The sequence below is a fragment of the Nilaparvata lugens genome, chromosome 13 (genome assembly GCF_014356525.2).
Source record: "Nilaparvata lugens isolate BPH chromosome 13, ASM1435652v1, whole genome shotgun sequence".
NCBI lineage: Eukaryota > Metazoa > Arthropoda > Insecta > Hemiptera > Delphacidae > Nilaparvata > Nilaparvata lugens.
This window is the reverse complement of record NC_052516.1, coordinates 27,422,478-27,437,697: the sequence shown is the minus strand read 5'-3', so window position 1 is coordinate 27,437,697 and position 15,220 is coordinate 27,422,478. Positions and strand designations below refer to the sequence as shown.

At 32.6% G+C, this 15,220-nt stretch overlaps 1 protein-coding gene across 6 annotated transcripts in view; it reads right to left on the bottom strand.

The window, feature by feature from the left end:
• Positions 1-5,027: 5,027 nt before the first annotated feature.
• LOC111052166 (probable multidrug resistance-associated protein lethal(2)03659) overlaps positions 5,028-15,220 on the bottom strand; it is an 84,366-nt gene continuing 74,173 nt past the window's right edge. For 5 of the 6 annotated variants that reach the window (XM_039440217.1, XM_039440214.1, XM_039440215.1 and 2 more), the window contains exons 22-26: positions 13,368-13,541; positions 12,315-12,454; positions 10,959-11,204; positions 9,333-9,602; positions 5,553-5,714 (exon numbers count right to left, since the gene is read on the bottom strand). In XM_039440217.1, coding sequence (XP_039296151.1) covers positions 5,553-5,714; positions 9,333-9,602; positions 10,959-11,204; positions 12,315-12,454; positions 13,368-13,541 — 992 coding nt within the window. Of the gene's footprint in view, positions 5,715-9,332; positions 9,603-10,958; positions 11,205-12,314; positions 12,455-13,367; positions 13,542-15,220 lie in introns of all 6 variants that reach the window. The other variant, XM_039440218.1, reaches the window with a different exon arrangement.

Below are 15,220 nucleotides of genomic sequence, written 5' to 3'. Positions count from 1 at the left end.
CCTTAATTATGAAGACAAGCAAAGTTGTTACAGTACAATAATGAAGTACGGTACTTAATTGTAGTTAAGATGAATATGGTGAAGAATAAAATGCACATATTAATAGAAAGATATCACATTATCTTGAACGAGAAGACTTGAAAATGAGCAATCCTTTTTATGTTATCATTATTTCTGAATAAACGCTATTTCAAAATTTGATCGATAATTATTTTACATAAAATAGAAACTGATATTGAGATACAAAACTTGGGCTGTTTTATAAATTAATGTTTAATATCGGGGACCGAGCTTCGCTCTGGAGTACAAAAGCATAAAACATTTATTATGAAAGACGAAATTATAATAACATTCATACAGAAATGATCTATCTTATTACAGTAAATTGAGATTAATTCCCCAGCAAAAATTTCCCTCACAAAGGCCCAGTTGCACAAAAGCCGATTAAATTTTAATCCTGATTAACTTCACGTGAACCAAATCAGAGAAGACCATTTCAAGAAGATGGATCTACTGGTATTAATCAGGATTGAAAATAACCCGGCTTTTTTGTGACCGGCACTAAGTACCTGATTGAATGATTACGTAAGTTCAACAGCTGAGTCATAATTTTGACACAATCCCACACACATGAACTCGCTCACTCACTTCCATCACCAACAGACGACGAAATAATTATTATCAGCTGTTTTTCCAAGGATGAATAATAATTATCCTTTTTTATGTCCTTCAGCGAGTTTTCCCAGGGATGAGACCTAGTGCAATCGAATCTTTATATTATAAACCTACTATGTTCTGAATTTCGTGAGAATCGTTTGAGCCGTTTTCGAGATCCGGTGAAATACAAACATCTAAACATAATATCGGGGCACCGAGCTTCGCTAGATATTTTTATTTATTGATAAACAGAACACAATTCTCTTAAATGATCGTGTTTATATTTCACAGCTGGCTATACATCATCTTATGAATTTCGGGGATGCGATATTTTGATTTTTCACATACTCACTCGCTCACTCACTTTTTTACTATCCACAGCTGTTTCAGCCAAGGATGAATTATCCTTTTAATGTCGTTCAGCGAGTTCTCCCAAGGATGAGACCTAGTGCAATCGAATCTTTATATCATAAACCTACTATGTTCCAAATTTCGTGAAAATCGTTAGAGCCGTTTTCGAGATCCGTTAAACATAAATAACCAGATATAAAAATAGTCAGATATAAAAATAACCAGATATATAAATACAGAAATTGCTCGCTTAATATAATAGGATAAACAGAAGTTGCTCGTTTAATAGTATAGGATTACAATCTTAGTATAATATGACTGTACCCTGGAATATGCTGTACCTCCCTAGAATAGCCGACTTTCAAAATTCCCTGTTTTACCCAACTATTTCTGCAATATGTGCTCAGCAATGCTGAATTTCCCTTTTCAATACAGACATCTACAAAGTAATAATATAGTAGTAGTATAGTATAGTAGTAGTGTTGAGCTACAGTTACATAAACATCGATTTTTGCCGTCCTTTGAAATTCTACTGGATTCTACTTGGTAAACACTGTGTGATACACATAATATGTTTGTCATGTTATGTTAAATCTCATTGAAGGACTGCGAAAGATCGTATGTCCAAAAATCGATGTGTATGTAACTGGACTTACAAACATAGATTTTTTGCCGTCCTTATATATATATTCTACCGGATTGAACAGAGCTTGACTACAGGTACACATATGTGTTAGTCAAGTAATGTTTAATCTAATATTTATAAGAACGGCGAAGTTCTTGAAGTTCTAATATTTATAAGAACGCTCAAAAATCGATTTGTGTGTGTAACTGGATTTAGAAATTTTCTGCAAATTTACAATAACTATAAATGTAGCAATTTGTAAATTTACAATAACTGTAAATTTAGCAAATTTGGCAGTTTTATAATTTAAAATAACTGCTGAATTTACAATAATTGTAAATTTAGCAGTTTAATAATTTGAAATAACTGTAAATTTACAATAATTGTAAATTTAGCAGTTTGATTATTTGAAATAACTGTAAATTTAACAATTTCATCATCAATCAATTTCAATTTTTTTCAATTTTAAATCATCTTAAATAAATAAATTTGTAAATTTACAACTGTAAATTTCGCAAGAAATCCTTACCAGGTGAGCAGCATTCTTACTGCGCAGTCCTTGTTCATTTTGTTACACAGTTATAAAGAGTAACCCTGTTACCTTGTTTCTCTGCTACTCTGGTTCATTGTTTCTTTGTAATTTAAAAAACCATTCATTATCTGTAATCATACACCAAAACAAACAGAAAAAATATATAATTTGGGTTAAAAAGTTCAGTTAAATAAACGAACTACAATGTTGTAATAAGTTTCATTTAATAATCGGTGTGTGTAAAATATTTTTATATAATAATTAAGACAGTTCATTTAATCACATTATTTTTTAAATTGAGTAAAATGATAAGTACCTTAATCAGGTTTTTGAAAGTAGCCAATATTAACATCAAAAACTACATAATTGAATTTTTTTTCTCAACTTGAGTAAAATAATAGTTCAACATTATCAGATAATAATTTTTATAATTTAATAATTCATTAATTAATTAATTTTATAATTAATTTCAGATAATAATTTTTGTATCAACTTGAGTAAAATAATTGTTCAACATTATCAGATAAAACATTGAGAACGTTTACGAGATTTACTCGTACTTATGGCCCACTTTGTATAATATTAAGATTATCATTTTTGAATAATCTCAATATTTTTTGTCTGTACCGTAACAGTCTATATCTAATAATTAATAAATGCGAAAATTGAACGAATTTGGTTCCCTGAAGTTCAATACGAACATAAAATAGAAATATAGCAATAGCGATTGATGAATTACAAATTATATAGTAGGGATTTTTACCTTTTAGAAAGAAACAATTCAAACTAAGAAGGTATAACTTCTACAATAAGATAAAAAAAGAAATATTCATTCGCAGTAAAATGAGTAAACATCAATCAAGTCATGCCTTGCATTCAAATAGTTTCAGAATTATTTGGTAGAGAGGTTTGTTTATAAAGCTATATCAAAATAGAAATTAATAATTTTTTCATAAACTACTTATAAATGCTTTCATATTGAAACAATCATGGATAAAACAAAGATAATTAAGTATTTTATTAAGATGTAATAATTATATTAAGTAATAAAGTAATCTGATCACATTAAGAAAATTTTTATAGTAACTCGGCAAGTTTATTTCGTAAATTTTCTATTAAGGAACTTTTTGAAATATATTTCTACTAGCTTAAAATCACCAGGTATACTCACAATTAATATCTAGTTCTTATCAAGTTATTGGCGGTTATCAAAAATATAAGTAACAATAACAAGTAAAAACTTACATAACGTCTGTAAAAGTAGGCGTGTAAATCTAACCTACTAAACCGTGTAAATCTCATAGGTAAGTATACAGTTTATTTTCATATTAAGTAATCACTTTATTGTGCTAAAAATAAATTTACTATGAAATCAACTATATAAATTTGTGGATAATTCAATCAGTAGTTAAAAAGCTTATAATTTATATCATAAGATCTTAAAACACTATAAAAATATGAATATGTTCAGGTATATATAAGGACTTTTACATCCTTGAAAAATCGACGACTTTAAAAAAATATATTTGAAATATATAGGCTATATACTTTTTATACAAAGTAATTCAATTGCCTTTAGCCAAATTTTATTATTAGTCATTTTACTTTGACAATTATTTTATACCATACAAAATCTAGGTACATCAAAAATATCGATTCTGATTTTGTAGAAACATTGTCTATGAGATAATAACGAAGGAAATAGCACGAATCATAAGTTAATTATTACTGTATAAAAAATTCGTACTATATAAATGTATAGTTATTTCTGCCAGGCTTGTAGCTATTTCAAATTTTGTATAGGGGTTCATTAGAAAAATAATTTTTTTAAAATATCATCAGATACATTACAAAAGATCTTCGATCAACTTTCATCAAAGATGAGGTGAACCTTTAATTGAGGATTTGTCATGAGAGACAATTCTATCAATTAAACAAATATTTTATAAAATATTCAGATGGATATTATAATTTATATATCATTATTGAATATTATTAATAAATATTTAATAATATTTTTGATAATCTTAGGCCTGATTACTATAGTCGGATCAGGGAGCCAATGTAAACAGACATGCACATGATGTGAGTGGATCTTGGAGCATTAAGACCGATTCACAATAGCCAACTAACATCTTTGTCACAGACTGAACTGAATAAACACAGTACGTGATTTTGGTGAGAAGAAGCATTGTGAACCGGTATTTGAAAGTCCAGCAATTACACAGTGGATATGAGCATAGCCACCTCTAATGCAAGGCCGCGGCCTACGATATTGCAACGTCGCAGTGTAGGCCTACAATCTAATACATGATTGGTGAAAAAGATTTAAAAAAATCGCTGTGGCTACAGTTACGGTAACCGTAGCTCGTATCGAGTTCCGGTAAACATTTGAGCATGCGCGGCTACCGCTATTTACATGTGCATTTTGGTGCTTGTGTTTTTTGGTCACATGGTTATAATTTCTAAGTAACTAACTAACTTCATTATTAACTAACTCATTTCTAACTAACTTCATTGAAACGATAGTTTATCATAACCATGTCACCAAAAACCATCAACACCACAATGCACATGTAAATAGCGGTAGCCGCGCCTGCGCAAATGTTTACCGGAACGCGAATGGAGTTACGGTTACCGTAACTGTAGCCACAGCGTAAAAAAAATACCAGCTGATCTTTTACACCAATCATGTATTAGATTCTATAGTGAGGTCCACGTTATAATGGCAGTGGATAAAGATAGGAGAATAGCAATGCCGATTCTCTGCATTAATTAATTATATTTCTACACTGTCAAAAACATAATTGGCATCATTGTGGACCTAGAAAAGGATAGTACCACCGGCTTTGTCGAATGATAGACAAGGATAGCAAAACCAAAGTTGATCAAATATTGTCATTATAACGTGGACCTCACTATAGGCCTACACTGCGACGTTGCAATATCGTAGGCCGCGGCCTTGTATTAGAGGTGGCTATGATATGAGTCATCGTTTCTATACACACACAAACGCAAACTCTATGCTGTGGTTAGCTCTCCTTTCGAGGAACTGACAATAGAACACGTATTCATTAAATCTAATGGATCGTTATTTCAAATATATTAGTTTAATAGACCATTGGATGTAATAAGTATCCTAGAAACCGTGCCTTATTGAGTCGAATAAACCTACATTAAATCTATAGGTTAAAAGGTCCGTTCGATTTGGAGACATATTTTAAAATCTATTTGAACATTATTTAAAATCAACAAGTTGAATGGTCCATTAGATTTAATAAGTATCCAAGAAACCTTGCCTTATTAAATTTAATAAATCTATAGGTTTAACGGTTCGTTAGACCTGATAAGTATCCTAGTAACCGGGCCTTAGCCGTATTTCAGCAATCATAAATTCGTGCTGTACGCATTCCTAGCAATCTCACTCAAATTGCGCGCCATTTTGGGTCCTGTTTCCTGTACCAACTTGAAGAAATATCCGTCCTGCTTCTGAAGCAACTCATGCGGATGTCCAAACTCCACCGTTCGCCCCGCGTCCATCACCAATACCTGCAAATCAAATCAAATTTTTTATTTGCATTCTCATTCATCTATAATACTGTATAATAAAGGAAAGAACCACCGGCTTATAGCCGTAGGGATAAGAAATCTACGAATGACGCATCATCACGTCAGAACCACTAAACTGATTAACTTGAAATTTTGCATAAAGATTATTAATTTTCCGAAGATGGCTATAGGCCTATTTTCAATTCTCCAAGATTTCTTTGACTTTTTCTTTATTTGTCTTTTTGGTCTCAAAATTTTATAGTTTTTTCAAAGTTTGTAATTTTATAATTAATTGTGATTGATTTAATTTAATTTAGAAGTATTTTTTTAATTAAAAAATGATTTTTGTGTGTTTTGAATTGTAAATTGAGTGTGTAATTGAAGAATGTTAAGTGACACATAACCTAGCTACATTTGGACTGTTGTATAAATTAGAATTGGAACAGTTTTGGGCTTATAAGCCTGTTGTACTTTTCTGTAAGTTGTGTAATTCTGAATGATTAAATTAATAAATAAATAAATTTCTTCACGTCAGTTTTTAGTTTGCCAAGTTTTTTAAACATCAAGATTTCAGTTCGATAAGTTTTTGGCAGGTCAAATTTTTTAGTTTGTCAAGTTTCAAGTTCGTTTCTAGTGTTTTGGCGAAAAATAGCGTTCACTACGTAGGCAAAAATGTTTTGCCGGTGCTCAAACGCTTCAAGTTCTCAAGTTCATTTGAGTCTTGAAAACAGCGATCTCGAGCCGCCAAACACTCATGTTCCGCTTCAAGTGTGAAATATACTGTTGTAGCATGTCAAGAATTTCTGCATTGTCAATATACAAAACATACACCCGGATGCACAAACATCTGTTAACTTTTAATCGGGATTAAAGTACGCGTCCCGTAGCTTTGCCTCCGTGACTTTGAAACGACATATGGACAAGGTATGGTTCGCGGGGTAATATTCACGGCTTTGCAAAAACATCAGGCTTCATAAACGTTAGACCCCTAGATGGAGGAAGCTCCCTACACACAGCGATGATCATAAATGAGAGAGTTGCAACGTATCACCAACAATGGAAAGAGCATGTTGAGCGAATGTCAGCTGATAGGCTGTGTTATGCTGAAAAGACGTAACTCCAAAAAACTCCTTATGTATCTTTTCGGATGCAACACGTTGTTTTAGAGAAGATACAACAGAGCATCTGTTGCTTATGCAAAGATACATTTTCAAAATTGATCGATGTTTTCAAACAGCTAGTGGCCCTTTGTCGATAGGCAAAGCTAGAGGTCCCGGTCTGTAAATGCTAGGAAAGCCAATCAGAGTAGCTTTCTATTATTGGTTCTCGTGGTATTTAATTATTACTAGTAGTTCTGTGAACAGTAGACCTCGCGCTCATTAAGTTACATTGACCTGTTGTTATGTTTTCTCAAAAATTAATAAATAATTTATCAATTTAAAATGTCTAGAAAAAATCCTAAATAAACATAGAGCTTTCTGTCCTATCGTATCGTGACGTTCGTCCCGGAATGTGAGTCTGAGCGCTGTTATCAGGTCTGGTTGCAACTGTCTACAACGTTGATGGAAAGATACATTTTCAAGATGTTCGATGTTTTTGAACGGGTAGTATTATAGTCAACAGTCTACTAACGTTGATGAAAAGATACATTTTCAAGATGTTCGATGTTTTTGAACAGCTAGTATTATAGTCAACAGTCTACTAACGTTGATGGAAAGATACATTTTCAAGATGTTCAATATTTTTGAACGGGTAGTATTATAGTCCACTAGCCAGCTGATTTATGATAAATAATTCTATAGTCTGATTTTTACTCTAATATTGGAGTATATGAAGGAGGCTCCTTTTTCCTTTTATATTATCCTTGAAATGCAAAATTTCCAAAAACCTTGTATATACGTCGACGCGCAATTTAAAAAGGAACATACCTGTCAAATATCATGAAAATCTATTCGCTCGTTCCGCCGTAAATGCGTGACATATAAACATTTAAACATTAAGAGAAATGCCAAACCGTCGACTTGAATCTTAGAGCTCACTTCGCTCGGTCAATTATTATTTTATTGATTCAATGATACAAAATTATCATGTAAAATAATTTGGGGAGGATCAACAGGCACAGCCCAAAACTGTTCCTCCCCCCATTTTGATTATTAAAATAGTCCAAAAAAGGTTATGTTTTCTTCACTTTATAAAATTTGTCTAATTTTCTCACCAAACACTTGAAACAATTAATTTTGAATTAAGAAAAGATTAAGATCCGAATTGATAACAAAATTTCTTCTACTTAGCACTCAAAATCATGAATAGCATTCAACAGGCTTTTGTTCATCTGGGTCTCAAACTTGCAATGTAGTCCAGGCGCTGGCTTACATTGAGTATACATGAGAGGCAGAGAATTTGACTTCGGATTATTGTTAGGGGTCTTTAGTGTATATGAAACTCGATGTCGTCACGTCCCAGGGTGGTCGACAGATTGGGGGGGAGGGGGGTAAATAGTAAAAAACGTGCGCTTATAAAATCAATCGCCTGTCCTGCAGTTACTATTCATAGTACAGCTTTGACTTTTTTCTTAATATTATCTACATATAATATAATTTACAATTCAATCTAAATAATTTAAATTTACATTTAATCTACATATAATTTCTAATTTATCTACGATAAACCGCATAGTTTTTCGGTAAAAAAATGAAATATATCGAAAAATGTATTTTTTTTATTATGGACTTTTTTTATTTCTTGAATATTTGAGTCGTTAGTCGACTTAGAGGAAAAGGTTCCCAATAAACGTTGTAGGCCGTTTCTTCCTGGATCCAATGATGTATATAGTTTAGGGGTTACGATCATAGATACGGCGGTGGGAGGGGGATAAGTAGCATTGTTACGCTGCGGCGCGGCCCACCCCTATGATTAATGCGCGTAGCGGCCTGCCTATCGCATCGCTCCTACTTGTCTATGCATTCAAATTATGAATTTCAGGAACGCTATCTTATGTATTTTCGGTCGCTGAACACGATTTTTCAACTCTCAAGCCTCAATAATTGATAATTCTCATCATATTCTACGAATTATGGTCAAAATTACAAACTTCATCTCATTCTGCAAGGAAACTAAGAAATGACTGAAATAAATGACCGTAACCCCTAAACTATATACATCATTGGATCCAGAAAGAAACGGCCTACAACATTTATTGGAAACCTTTTCCTCTAAGTCGACTAACGACTCAAATATTGGAGAAATAAAAAAAAAGTCCATAATAAAAAAATACATTTTTCGATATATTTTATTTTTTTACGGAAAAACTATGCGGTTTATCGTAAAAATGTAGAGGACCATATTGAAAGCCAGTTATATGTAGATAATATTTAGAAAAAAGTCAAAGCTGTTCTACTGCTATAAATACGTATATGAATAGTAACTGCAGGACAGGCGATTTTATAAGCGCGCGTTTTTTACTACTTACCCCCCTCCCCCCAATCTGTCGACCACCTTGGGACGTGACGACATCGAGTTTCATATACACTAAAGACCCCCTAACAATAATCTGGAATCAAATTCTCTGCCTCTCTCATGTATGCTCAATGTAAGCCAGCGCCTGGACTAATGGTTTACCTTATCGGAGTCCATGATAGTGTTGAGGCGATGCGCGATAGTGATGACGGTGCAGTTGCCAAACTTCCTGCGGATGGTGTTCTGTATGAGGGCGTCGGTCTGCGGGTCGACGTTGGCGGTGGCCTCGTCCATGACGAGGATGCGGTTGTTGCGGATGATGGCCCTAGCCAAGCACACCAGCTGGCGTTGGCCCAGGCTGAAGTTGGTGCCGCCATCTGCCACGGCTGACTGAAGGCCGTACTCTTTGCGCAGGCTGTCGTTCAGCTCCACCTGAACACACGCAAATATCGATAGTATCAAATGATAAAATATTGATAGAATCCAAGTAAAAATATCGATAATATCAAATTAAAAATATCGATAGAATCGAAGTAAAATATCGATAATATTGAAGTATAAAATGTATGAATTCAGGGCTACTTTCTTGTATTAATAAAATAGGGTACTATGATTCTATTTTATTAGTTGAAGTATAAAATATCGATAATATTGACGTAGAAATATAGAATTATAGTTTCAATATCAAATTTTAATATCGATAGTGAGGTCCACGTTTTAATGACTGTTTGATTAGCAGTATTGCTATCCCTGTCTTTCATTCAACAAAGCGGATAGCGCTCCGCTATCTCTTTCTCGCTTTGATCTGTTGCCAGATCGTCTTTTAACAATGTAGAATTGATTTACAAAATATTTCATCTCAACTATGAAAATTCATTATGAAATTATTGGAAAATATAATTTCTTGCTTAATAAAATATAACTGTTTATTTTAAACGAGAATGAATAGATAATATTACATCAATAAACCTGTATCAGCTACCATCTATAGAAGGCATTGATAAGACAGAGGATCGGTAACGTATTTTTCCTATCTTTCCCCACTGCCATTATAGCGTGGAACTCACTATATCAAATTAAAGATCTCGGGCCATATTCTTTGGCATTAATAAATTTGTTTACTTGACCAGAACTGAAGTAGGATAAGTCACTGGAACTAAACTCACTGCCAACACACATGGAATCTTATGTTGGCAGTAACAATAAATTAAATTCATAATAATTATATAACCTATATAATTACTTATCCAGGTCCATTTCTATTGTACCCAACAGATTGCACAGATTAAATTTAATCATGATTAAATTTCAAGAGAACCAATCAGAGAAGGCTTTTTTCGTAAAATATTTCTGATTGGTTCTCGTGGCATTTTATCATGATTAAAATTTAACAGGCTTTTGTGCAACCGGGGCTTAATATCATAGAAATAAACATTCAAGATTGGTGAAATTATAATCCAAGATTGGTAATATAATCCTAGGTGGTCATTATCATCATCATCGGCTTTCTCTTCTTCTGAATTCGTCTAGCCGATCTCAGCTGAAAACCGGCTTACAGAAGCTTGGTAGCTCAAGCCAAATTGAAATCATTACCGTACTGTATGAGTGATGAACCCTTAATGCCGCATCCACATGTTGGCCCAGTCGCTGGCCCAGTAAGCTGACCCAGACTGCAATGTATCCAGAACCCAATGAAGGCCAGCGCTGGCAAACCACCCATCCACACACTGGCGCTAGCCGACATTGGCCTTCATTGGGCCAACATGTGGATGCGACGTAATTCCATACCTCTTCGAGAGCACTCCACAGAGCATGGTCCTGATACTCCTCGAAGGGGTCCAGGTTGCGGCGCATTGTTCCCGAAAACAGGACCGGGTCCTGCGGGATGATCGAGATTCGAGAGCGCAGCAGTTCGAGAGTCAACCGCTTCGAGTCGATACCGTCGATCAAGATCGATCCTTCGATCGCCGACATGCGGAACAGCGCTTGGATCAGCGACGATTTTCCCGCGCCGGTTCTACCAACTATGCCGACCTAAAAGTAAAAAACGAACATGTTGTGAATTTTTTATAAATTATTAGTAATTATTGGGCTTATTAAATATTAAACTTTATTATCTAACCTTTAAAATTGATAATATTTACAGATTATTTTTTGAGTGGAAAAACTTTTTGGCTTATCTTGGAGAGGAAAAACTTTTGGCATATCTTGCAGAGAAAAAACCTTTGGCATGAACAGAAATTAGGAAATAATCTAAGAAATTGGACTATATTTTCCAAAATTTAATTGGAAATAGTAAGGGATTTTCCAATCGGAAGAACGTAGTTTCGTTTCTGAAGTTTTATAAGGAGTAAATGACTGGATGATATGCATAGTGATGTTGAAGGCTGGAAGCCCAGTAATGAAGTCTGAAACTCCTGTTTTTGTGTTAAAAACAGAGTATTTTTCGCGTTAGTAAAATGTTGTCTGACTTCTACTGGTTTAATAAATTACCAGTAACTACAAAAACGCAATTGTAATATACAATTGTAATAAAACTATGTACAAAATAATTATGTTTGTGGAATCTGACGATGTTGATATATTGTAACAAAGACCTTAAAGATGCATAGACTCACATGCAGCGCTAGTGTCGTACTTGGAATTGAAATCGGCCATTGAGGGGGCAACCTATAAGATTATTACATACCAATGCCTTTGTAATCTATAGTATTACAAATATATATATGTATAATATCTCGTGTTAAAATACCCCAATGGCGGCCTTCAATTAAAGTAAGAGCTATCATTGGAAAGGCATAGGCATTGTGGGTCTATATCTCTTTAAGGTCTTTGTATTGTAATATTGTGATAAGTACTGAATTAAACAGTACTGTATTTAAATCTATGCTATTTTTTTAAGAATCAAGAATTTGATTATTTGCCGTAGAACTTTACAAAAAAGCAATAAGCATCATCAAAAAATGAAATAATTTATAATACAATAATTATAATACAATCTGTCTAAGTAAGTTATTTCCTAACCTATATGTATCATTGTAAATATGCTAATGTCATAGAATAAACATTTATCAAATTTATATTGATCAGATCTATAATTTTATTCAAAAATAAGTAAATGTTATAGAATTTTGAAATTCTCACCTTTTCATTAGGATTGATCTGCAGGCAGATGTCCTTCAACACGGGTTCTTCTTCCGGAGAGTAACGGAGGAACAAATGATCGAATTGTATTTTTCCTTCTGACGGCCAATCTTTGAGGTCCTCTTTCTCTTTTTTGCTCTCTGTAACATATTTATTTATTTATTTACAAGACAAATTTCTAAAAGTATTCTAAGCCGAGGTGATGATGAGGGGATGAATGATGATACAGTACAAACGATACTACTTGTGATGATTTCTCATGAATGGACCAATGGGGAGATGAATAGCTGAGATTAAACTTGAGAATGAGTAGCTGAATGAAAAGAGAGCGAAATGAAACTTGAATTGAAAAAAAAACAAACAATATTATGATGCTATAGAAAATCAAATTCAAATTTTAAAATTCAACAATAGAAACCTTCCATTTTTACAATAAGTTTTCAAGAACAAATAACTCTCTGTGCTGTTATGAAGCTGATGTTGTGACATACATCCATATATGATGAAGACGGCTTGATATTGTCAAAACCAATTGTTTATTAGATCAATTTGAGATACTAGTTTCGGTTGTTAGACCATTATTCATCTCTAGTAAACCAGAGCATATTGTCGTAAACCAACATTGGCAATTGACAAAGTCACACAGTAAACAAAATACTGAAGAAAATCGCCAAATTCAAGTACGAGGTGAAAAAGTGATTACACAAATATTGTCAAATCCACAAAAATAATTTTATTTGAAAACATACTCGAGTCTCAACGCCATACTTGGCATCATCTTCTGAGGAAACTGAGGATTAGAAAAATACAGAATTGAAAGTGAACATAAATTGGCAGGTGTTGTATCATTTCAAAAATACAATATCAGAGTGAGTTGGCAGAAAAACTACTATAAAATGCTATAATAAAGACAAAATTCAATGGTGAAAACTAATAAAATGAAACTCAAGTACTATAAAAAAATTTGTTCAAACAATAAAACGGTCATGCAACAGCCAATTAAATAGTGATTTCTTATTACTATCTAAAGAAATAGTTTGAGTAGGTACTCACCAACCAGTTTCTCTTCAGGTTCGAGATTGGCATACTCCAGCACACGTTCAGTAGCTGTCATGTGATTGGCTATCTCAGCTGAGGATCTCATCGCCCATTGGAGGAGACCCGCAATAGACATGGCCTGTGTGATTGCCAGGCCAGCTTCTACTCCTAATGTACCTCCTCCTTCTCCTAAAAATCACATGAAAATAAGAGGACAATTAATTAAAGATGAGGAATAAATTTTATGAATAAAACTACTTTTACTACAGATACCTTGAAAAGTGACCATTTCTGCACTGATTGCAGGCCGCAAAGAATCACTTTTCCGCACTAGTGCGCAAAGTATTACTTTGCGTACTCCAGATTTGCAGAATGACAACGCAAGTGCCAGTGCAGGAGAATCAAAATTAAGTTGATAACAATGTCTGTGGTTAGATAAGAATCATCAATGGCTGTATTGCTACATATTTATGATAAAATCCCAATCTAGAAATCCAGAACAATAATAATGTTTATCTAAATCATAATTAAATAATACCTTCTCAAAATGCATTCCTCAATACTCCAACAAAAGTAAGTGTTTTTTTCAAATATTTACAAGTAACACAGTGTCAGAACCTCAACAAAGTTAATACCTTCTCATCAATAATGTTTCTTTTCTATTGACAGTAATAATATTATTTCAACTCCAAGTAATGAGAAATGTAGCAAACACACATTATGAAATTCGAATTTTAAGGTTAAATTATTACCGTTCGAAATCCATGTAAATAAAATTAATAAAATAACATTAGAATATACTACAATAAAATATTTTCTGTTGTCTATGTTATTTAATAAATATTTTTTAGTTTACTTATAGTATTTTTCGGTAATTTGAGTTAACCATAAGTCTAAATATCTAAATCCTGTTTTTAGCTGGATGAAATGAAGTTAGGTACAATTCTTTCCACTAGGTCGCGCGCTTGTCGGTTCAGCCATTTTGCAGCCATCCCAATCAGCTATCAACATTGTTGTTGACTGTGTTTTTTGAATGTGAATTTGTTCTATCTGTATTCTTTTCTGATTTTCTTATAATTATATGAATGAGAACTTTTGCTGAGAATTTTCAACTTCAATAGCAATTATTCATGTAATTTTGACAAACTAAATATTTAAAATAAATTATTAGAATTAGAAATTAAAATTGTTTGAATTATTAATTGATGAATTGATAATAAATAAATTTACTTATATTCTTATTATTTGAAATGATATAATTTATAAAAATATTAAATATTGAAATGAAATTATTATGATAGAATAGTTGATAAACAAATTTAATAATTCAATAAATTAATGATAAATAAATAAATTGATATTATTATAAATACTAATACTGAATATAAAATATTGAAATATATTCAATTATACATTTTGAATTTTATTTATCATTCATTATTTTAAATTATAGTCTATATTTTTTATTTAAAAATTGATTGGTTGATAAATTATTTATAAATTGAAAGTGATTTACATTTGCAAATTAATTGGTTTATTCCAATCATTTATTGATATTGAAATGAATTTAATTATTAATAACAAAATTACACAGAAAAATATTTGATGGATTTCAGGGAATTTTACCCATAATTAATCACTTTTCATATTCAATGATAATTGTAGGGAAAATTTAATGTGAAAAATGTGCACAAAGTTTGTTTGCTGCACTCAAGAAACCTTTATTCTGCACTCGCCTACGGCTCGTGCATAAACGTTTCTTTTGGTGCAGCAAACTGTCACTTTGAGCACTAGTTGCATAATAGTTATTTGTGCAACTAGTGCGCAAAGTGATAGTTTGCTGCATCGAAAGAAACGTTTACGCCCGA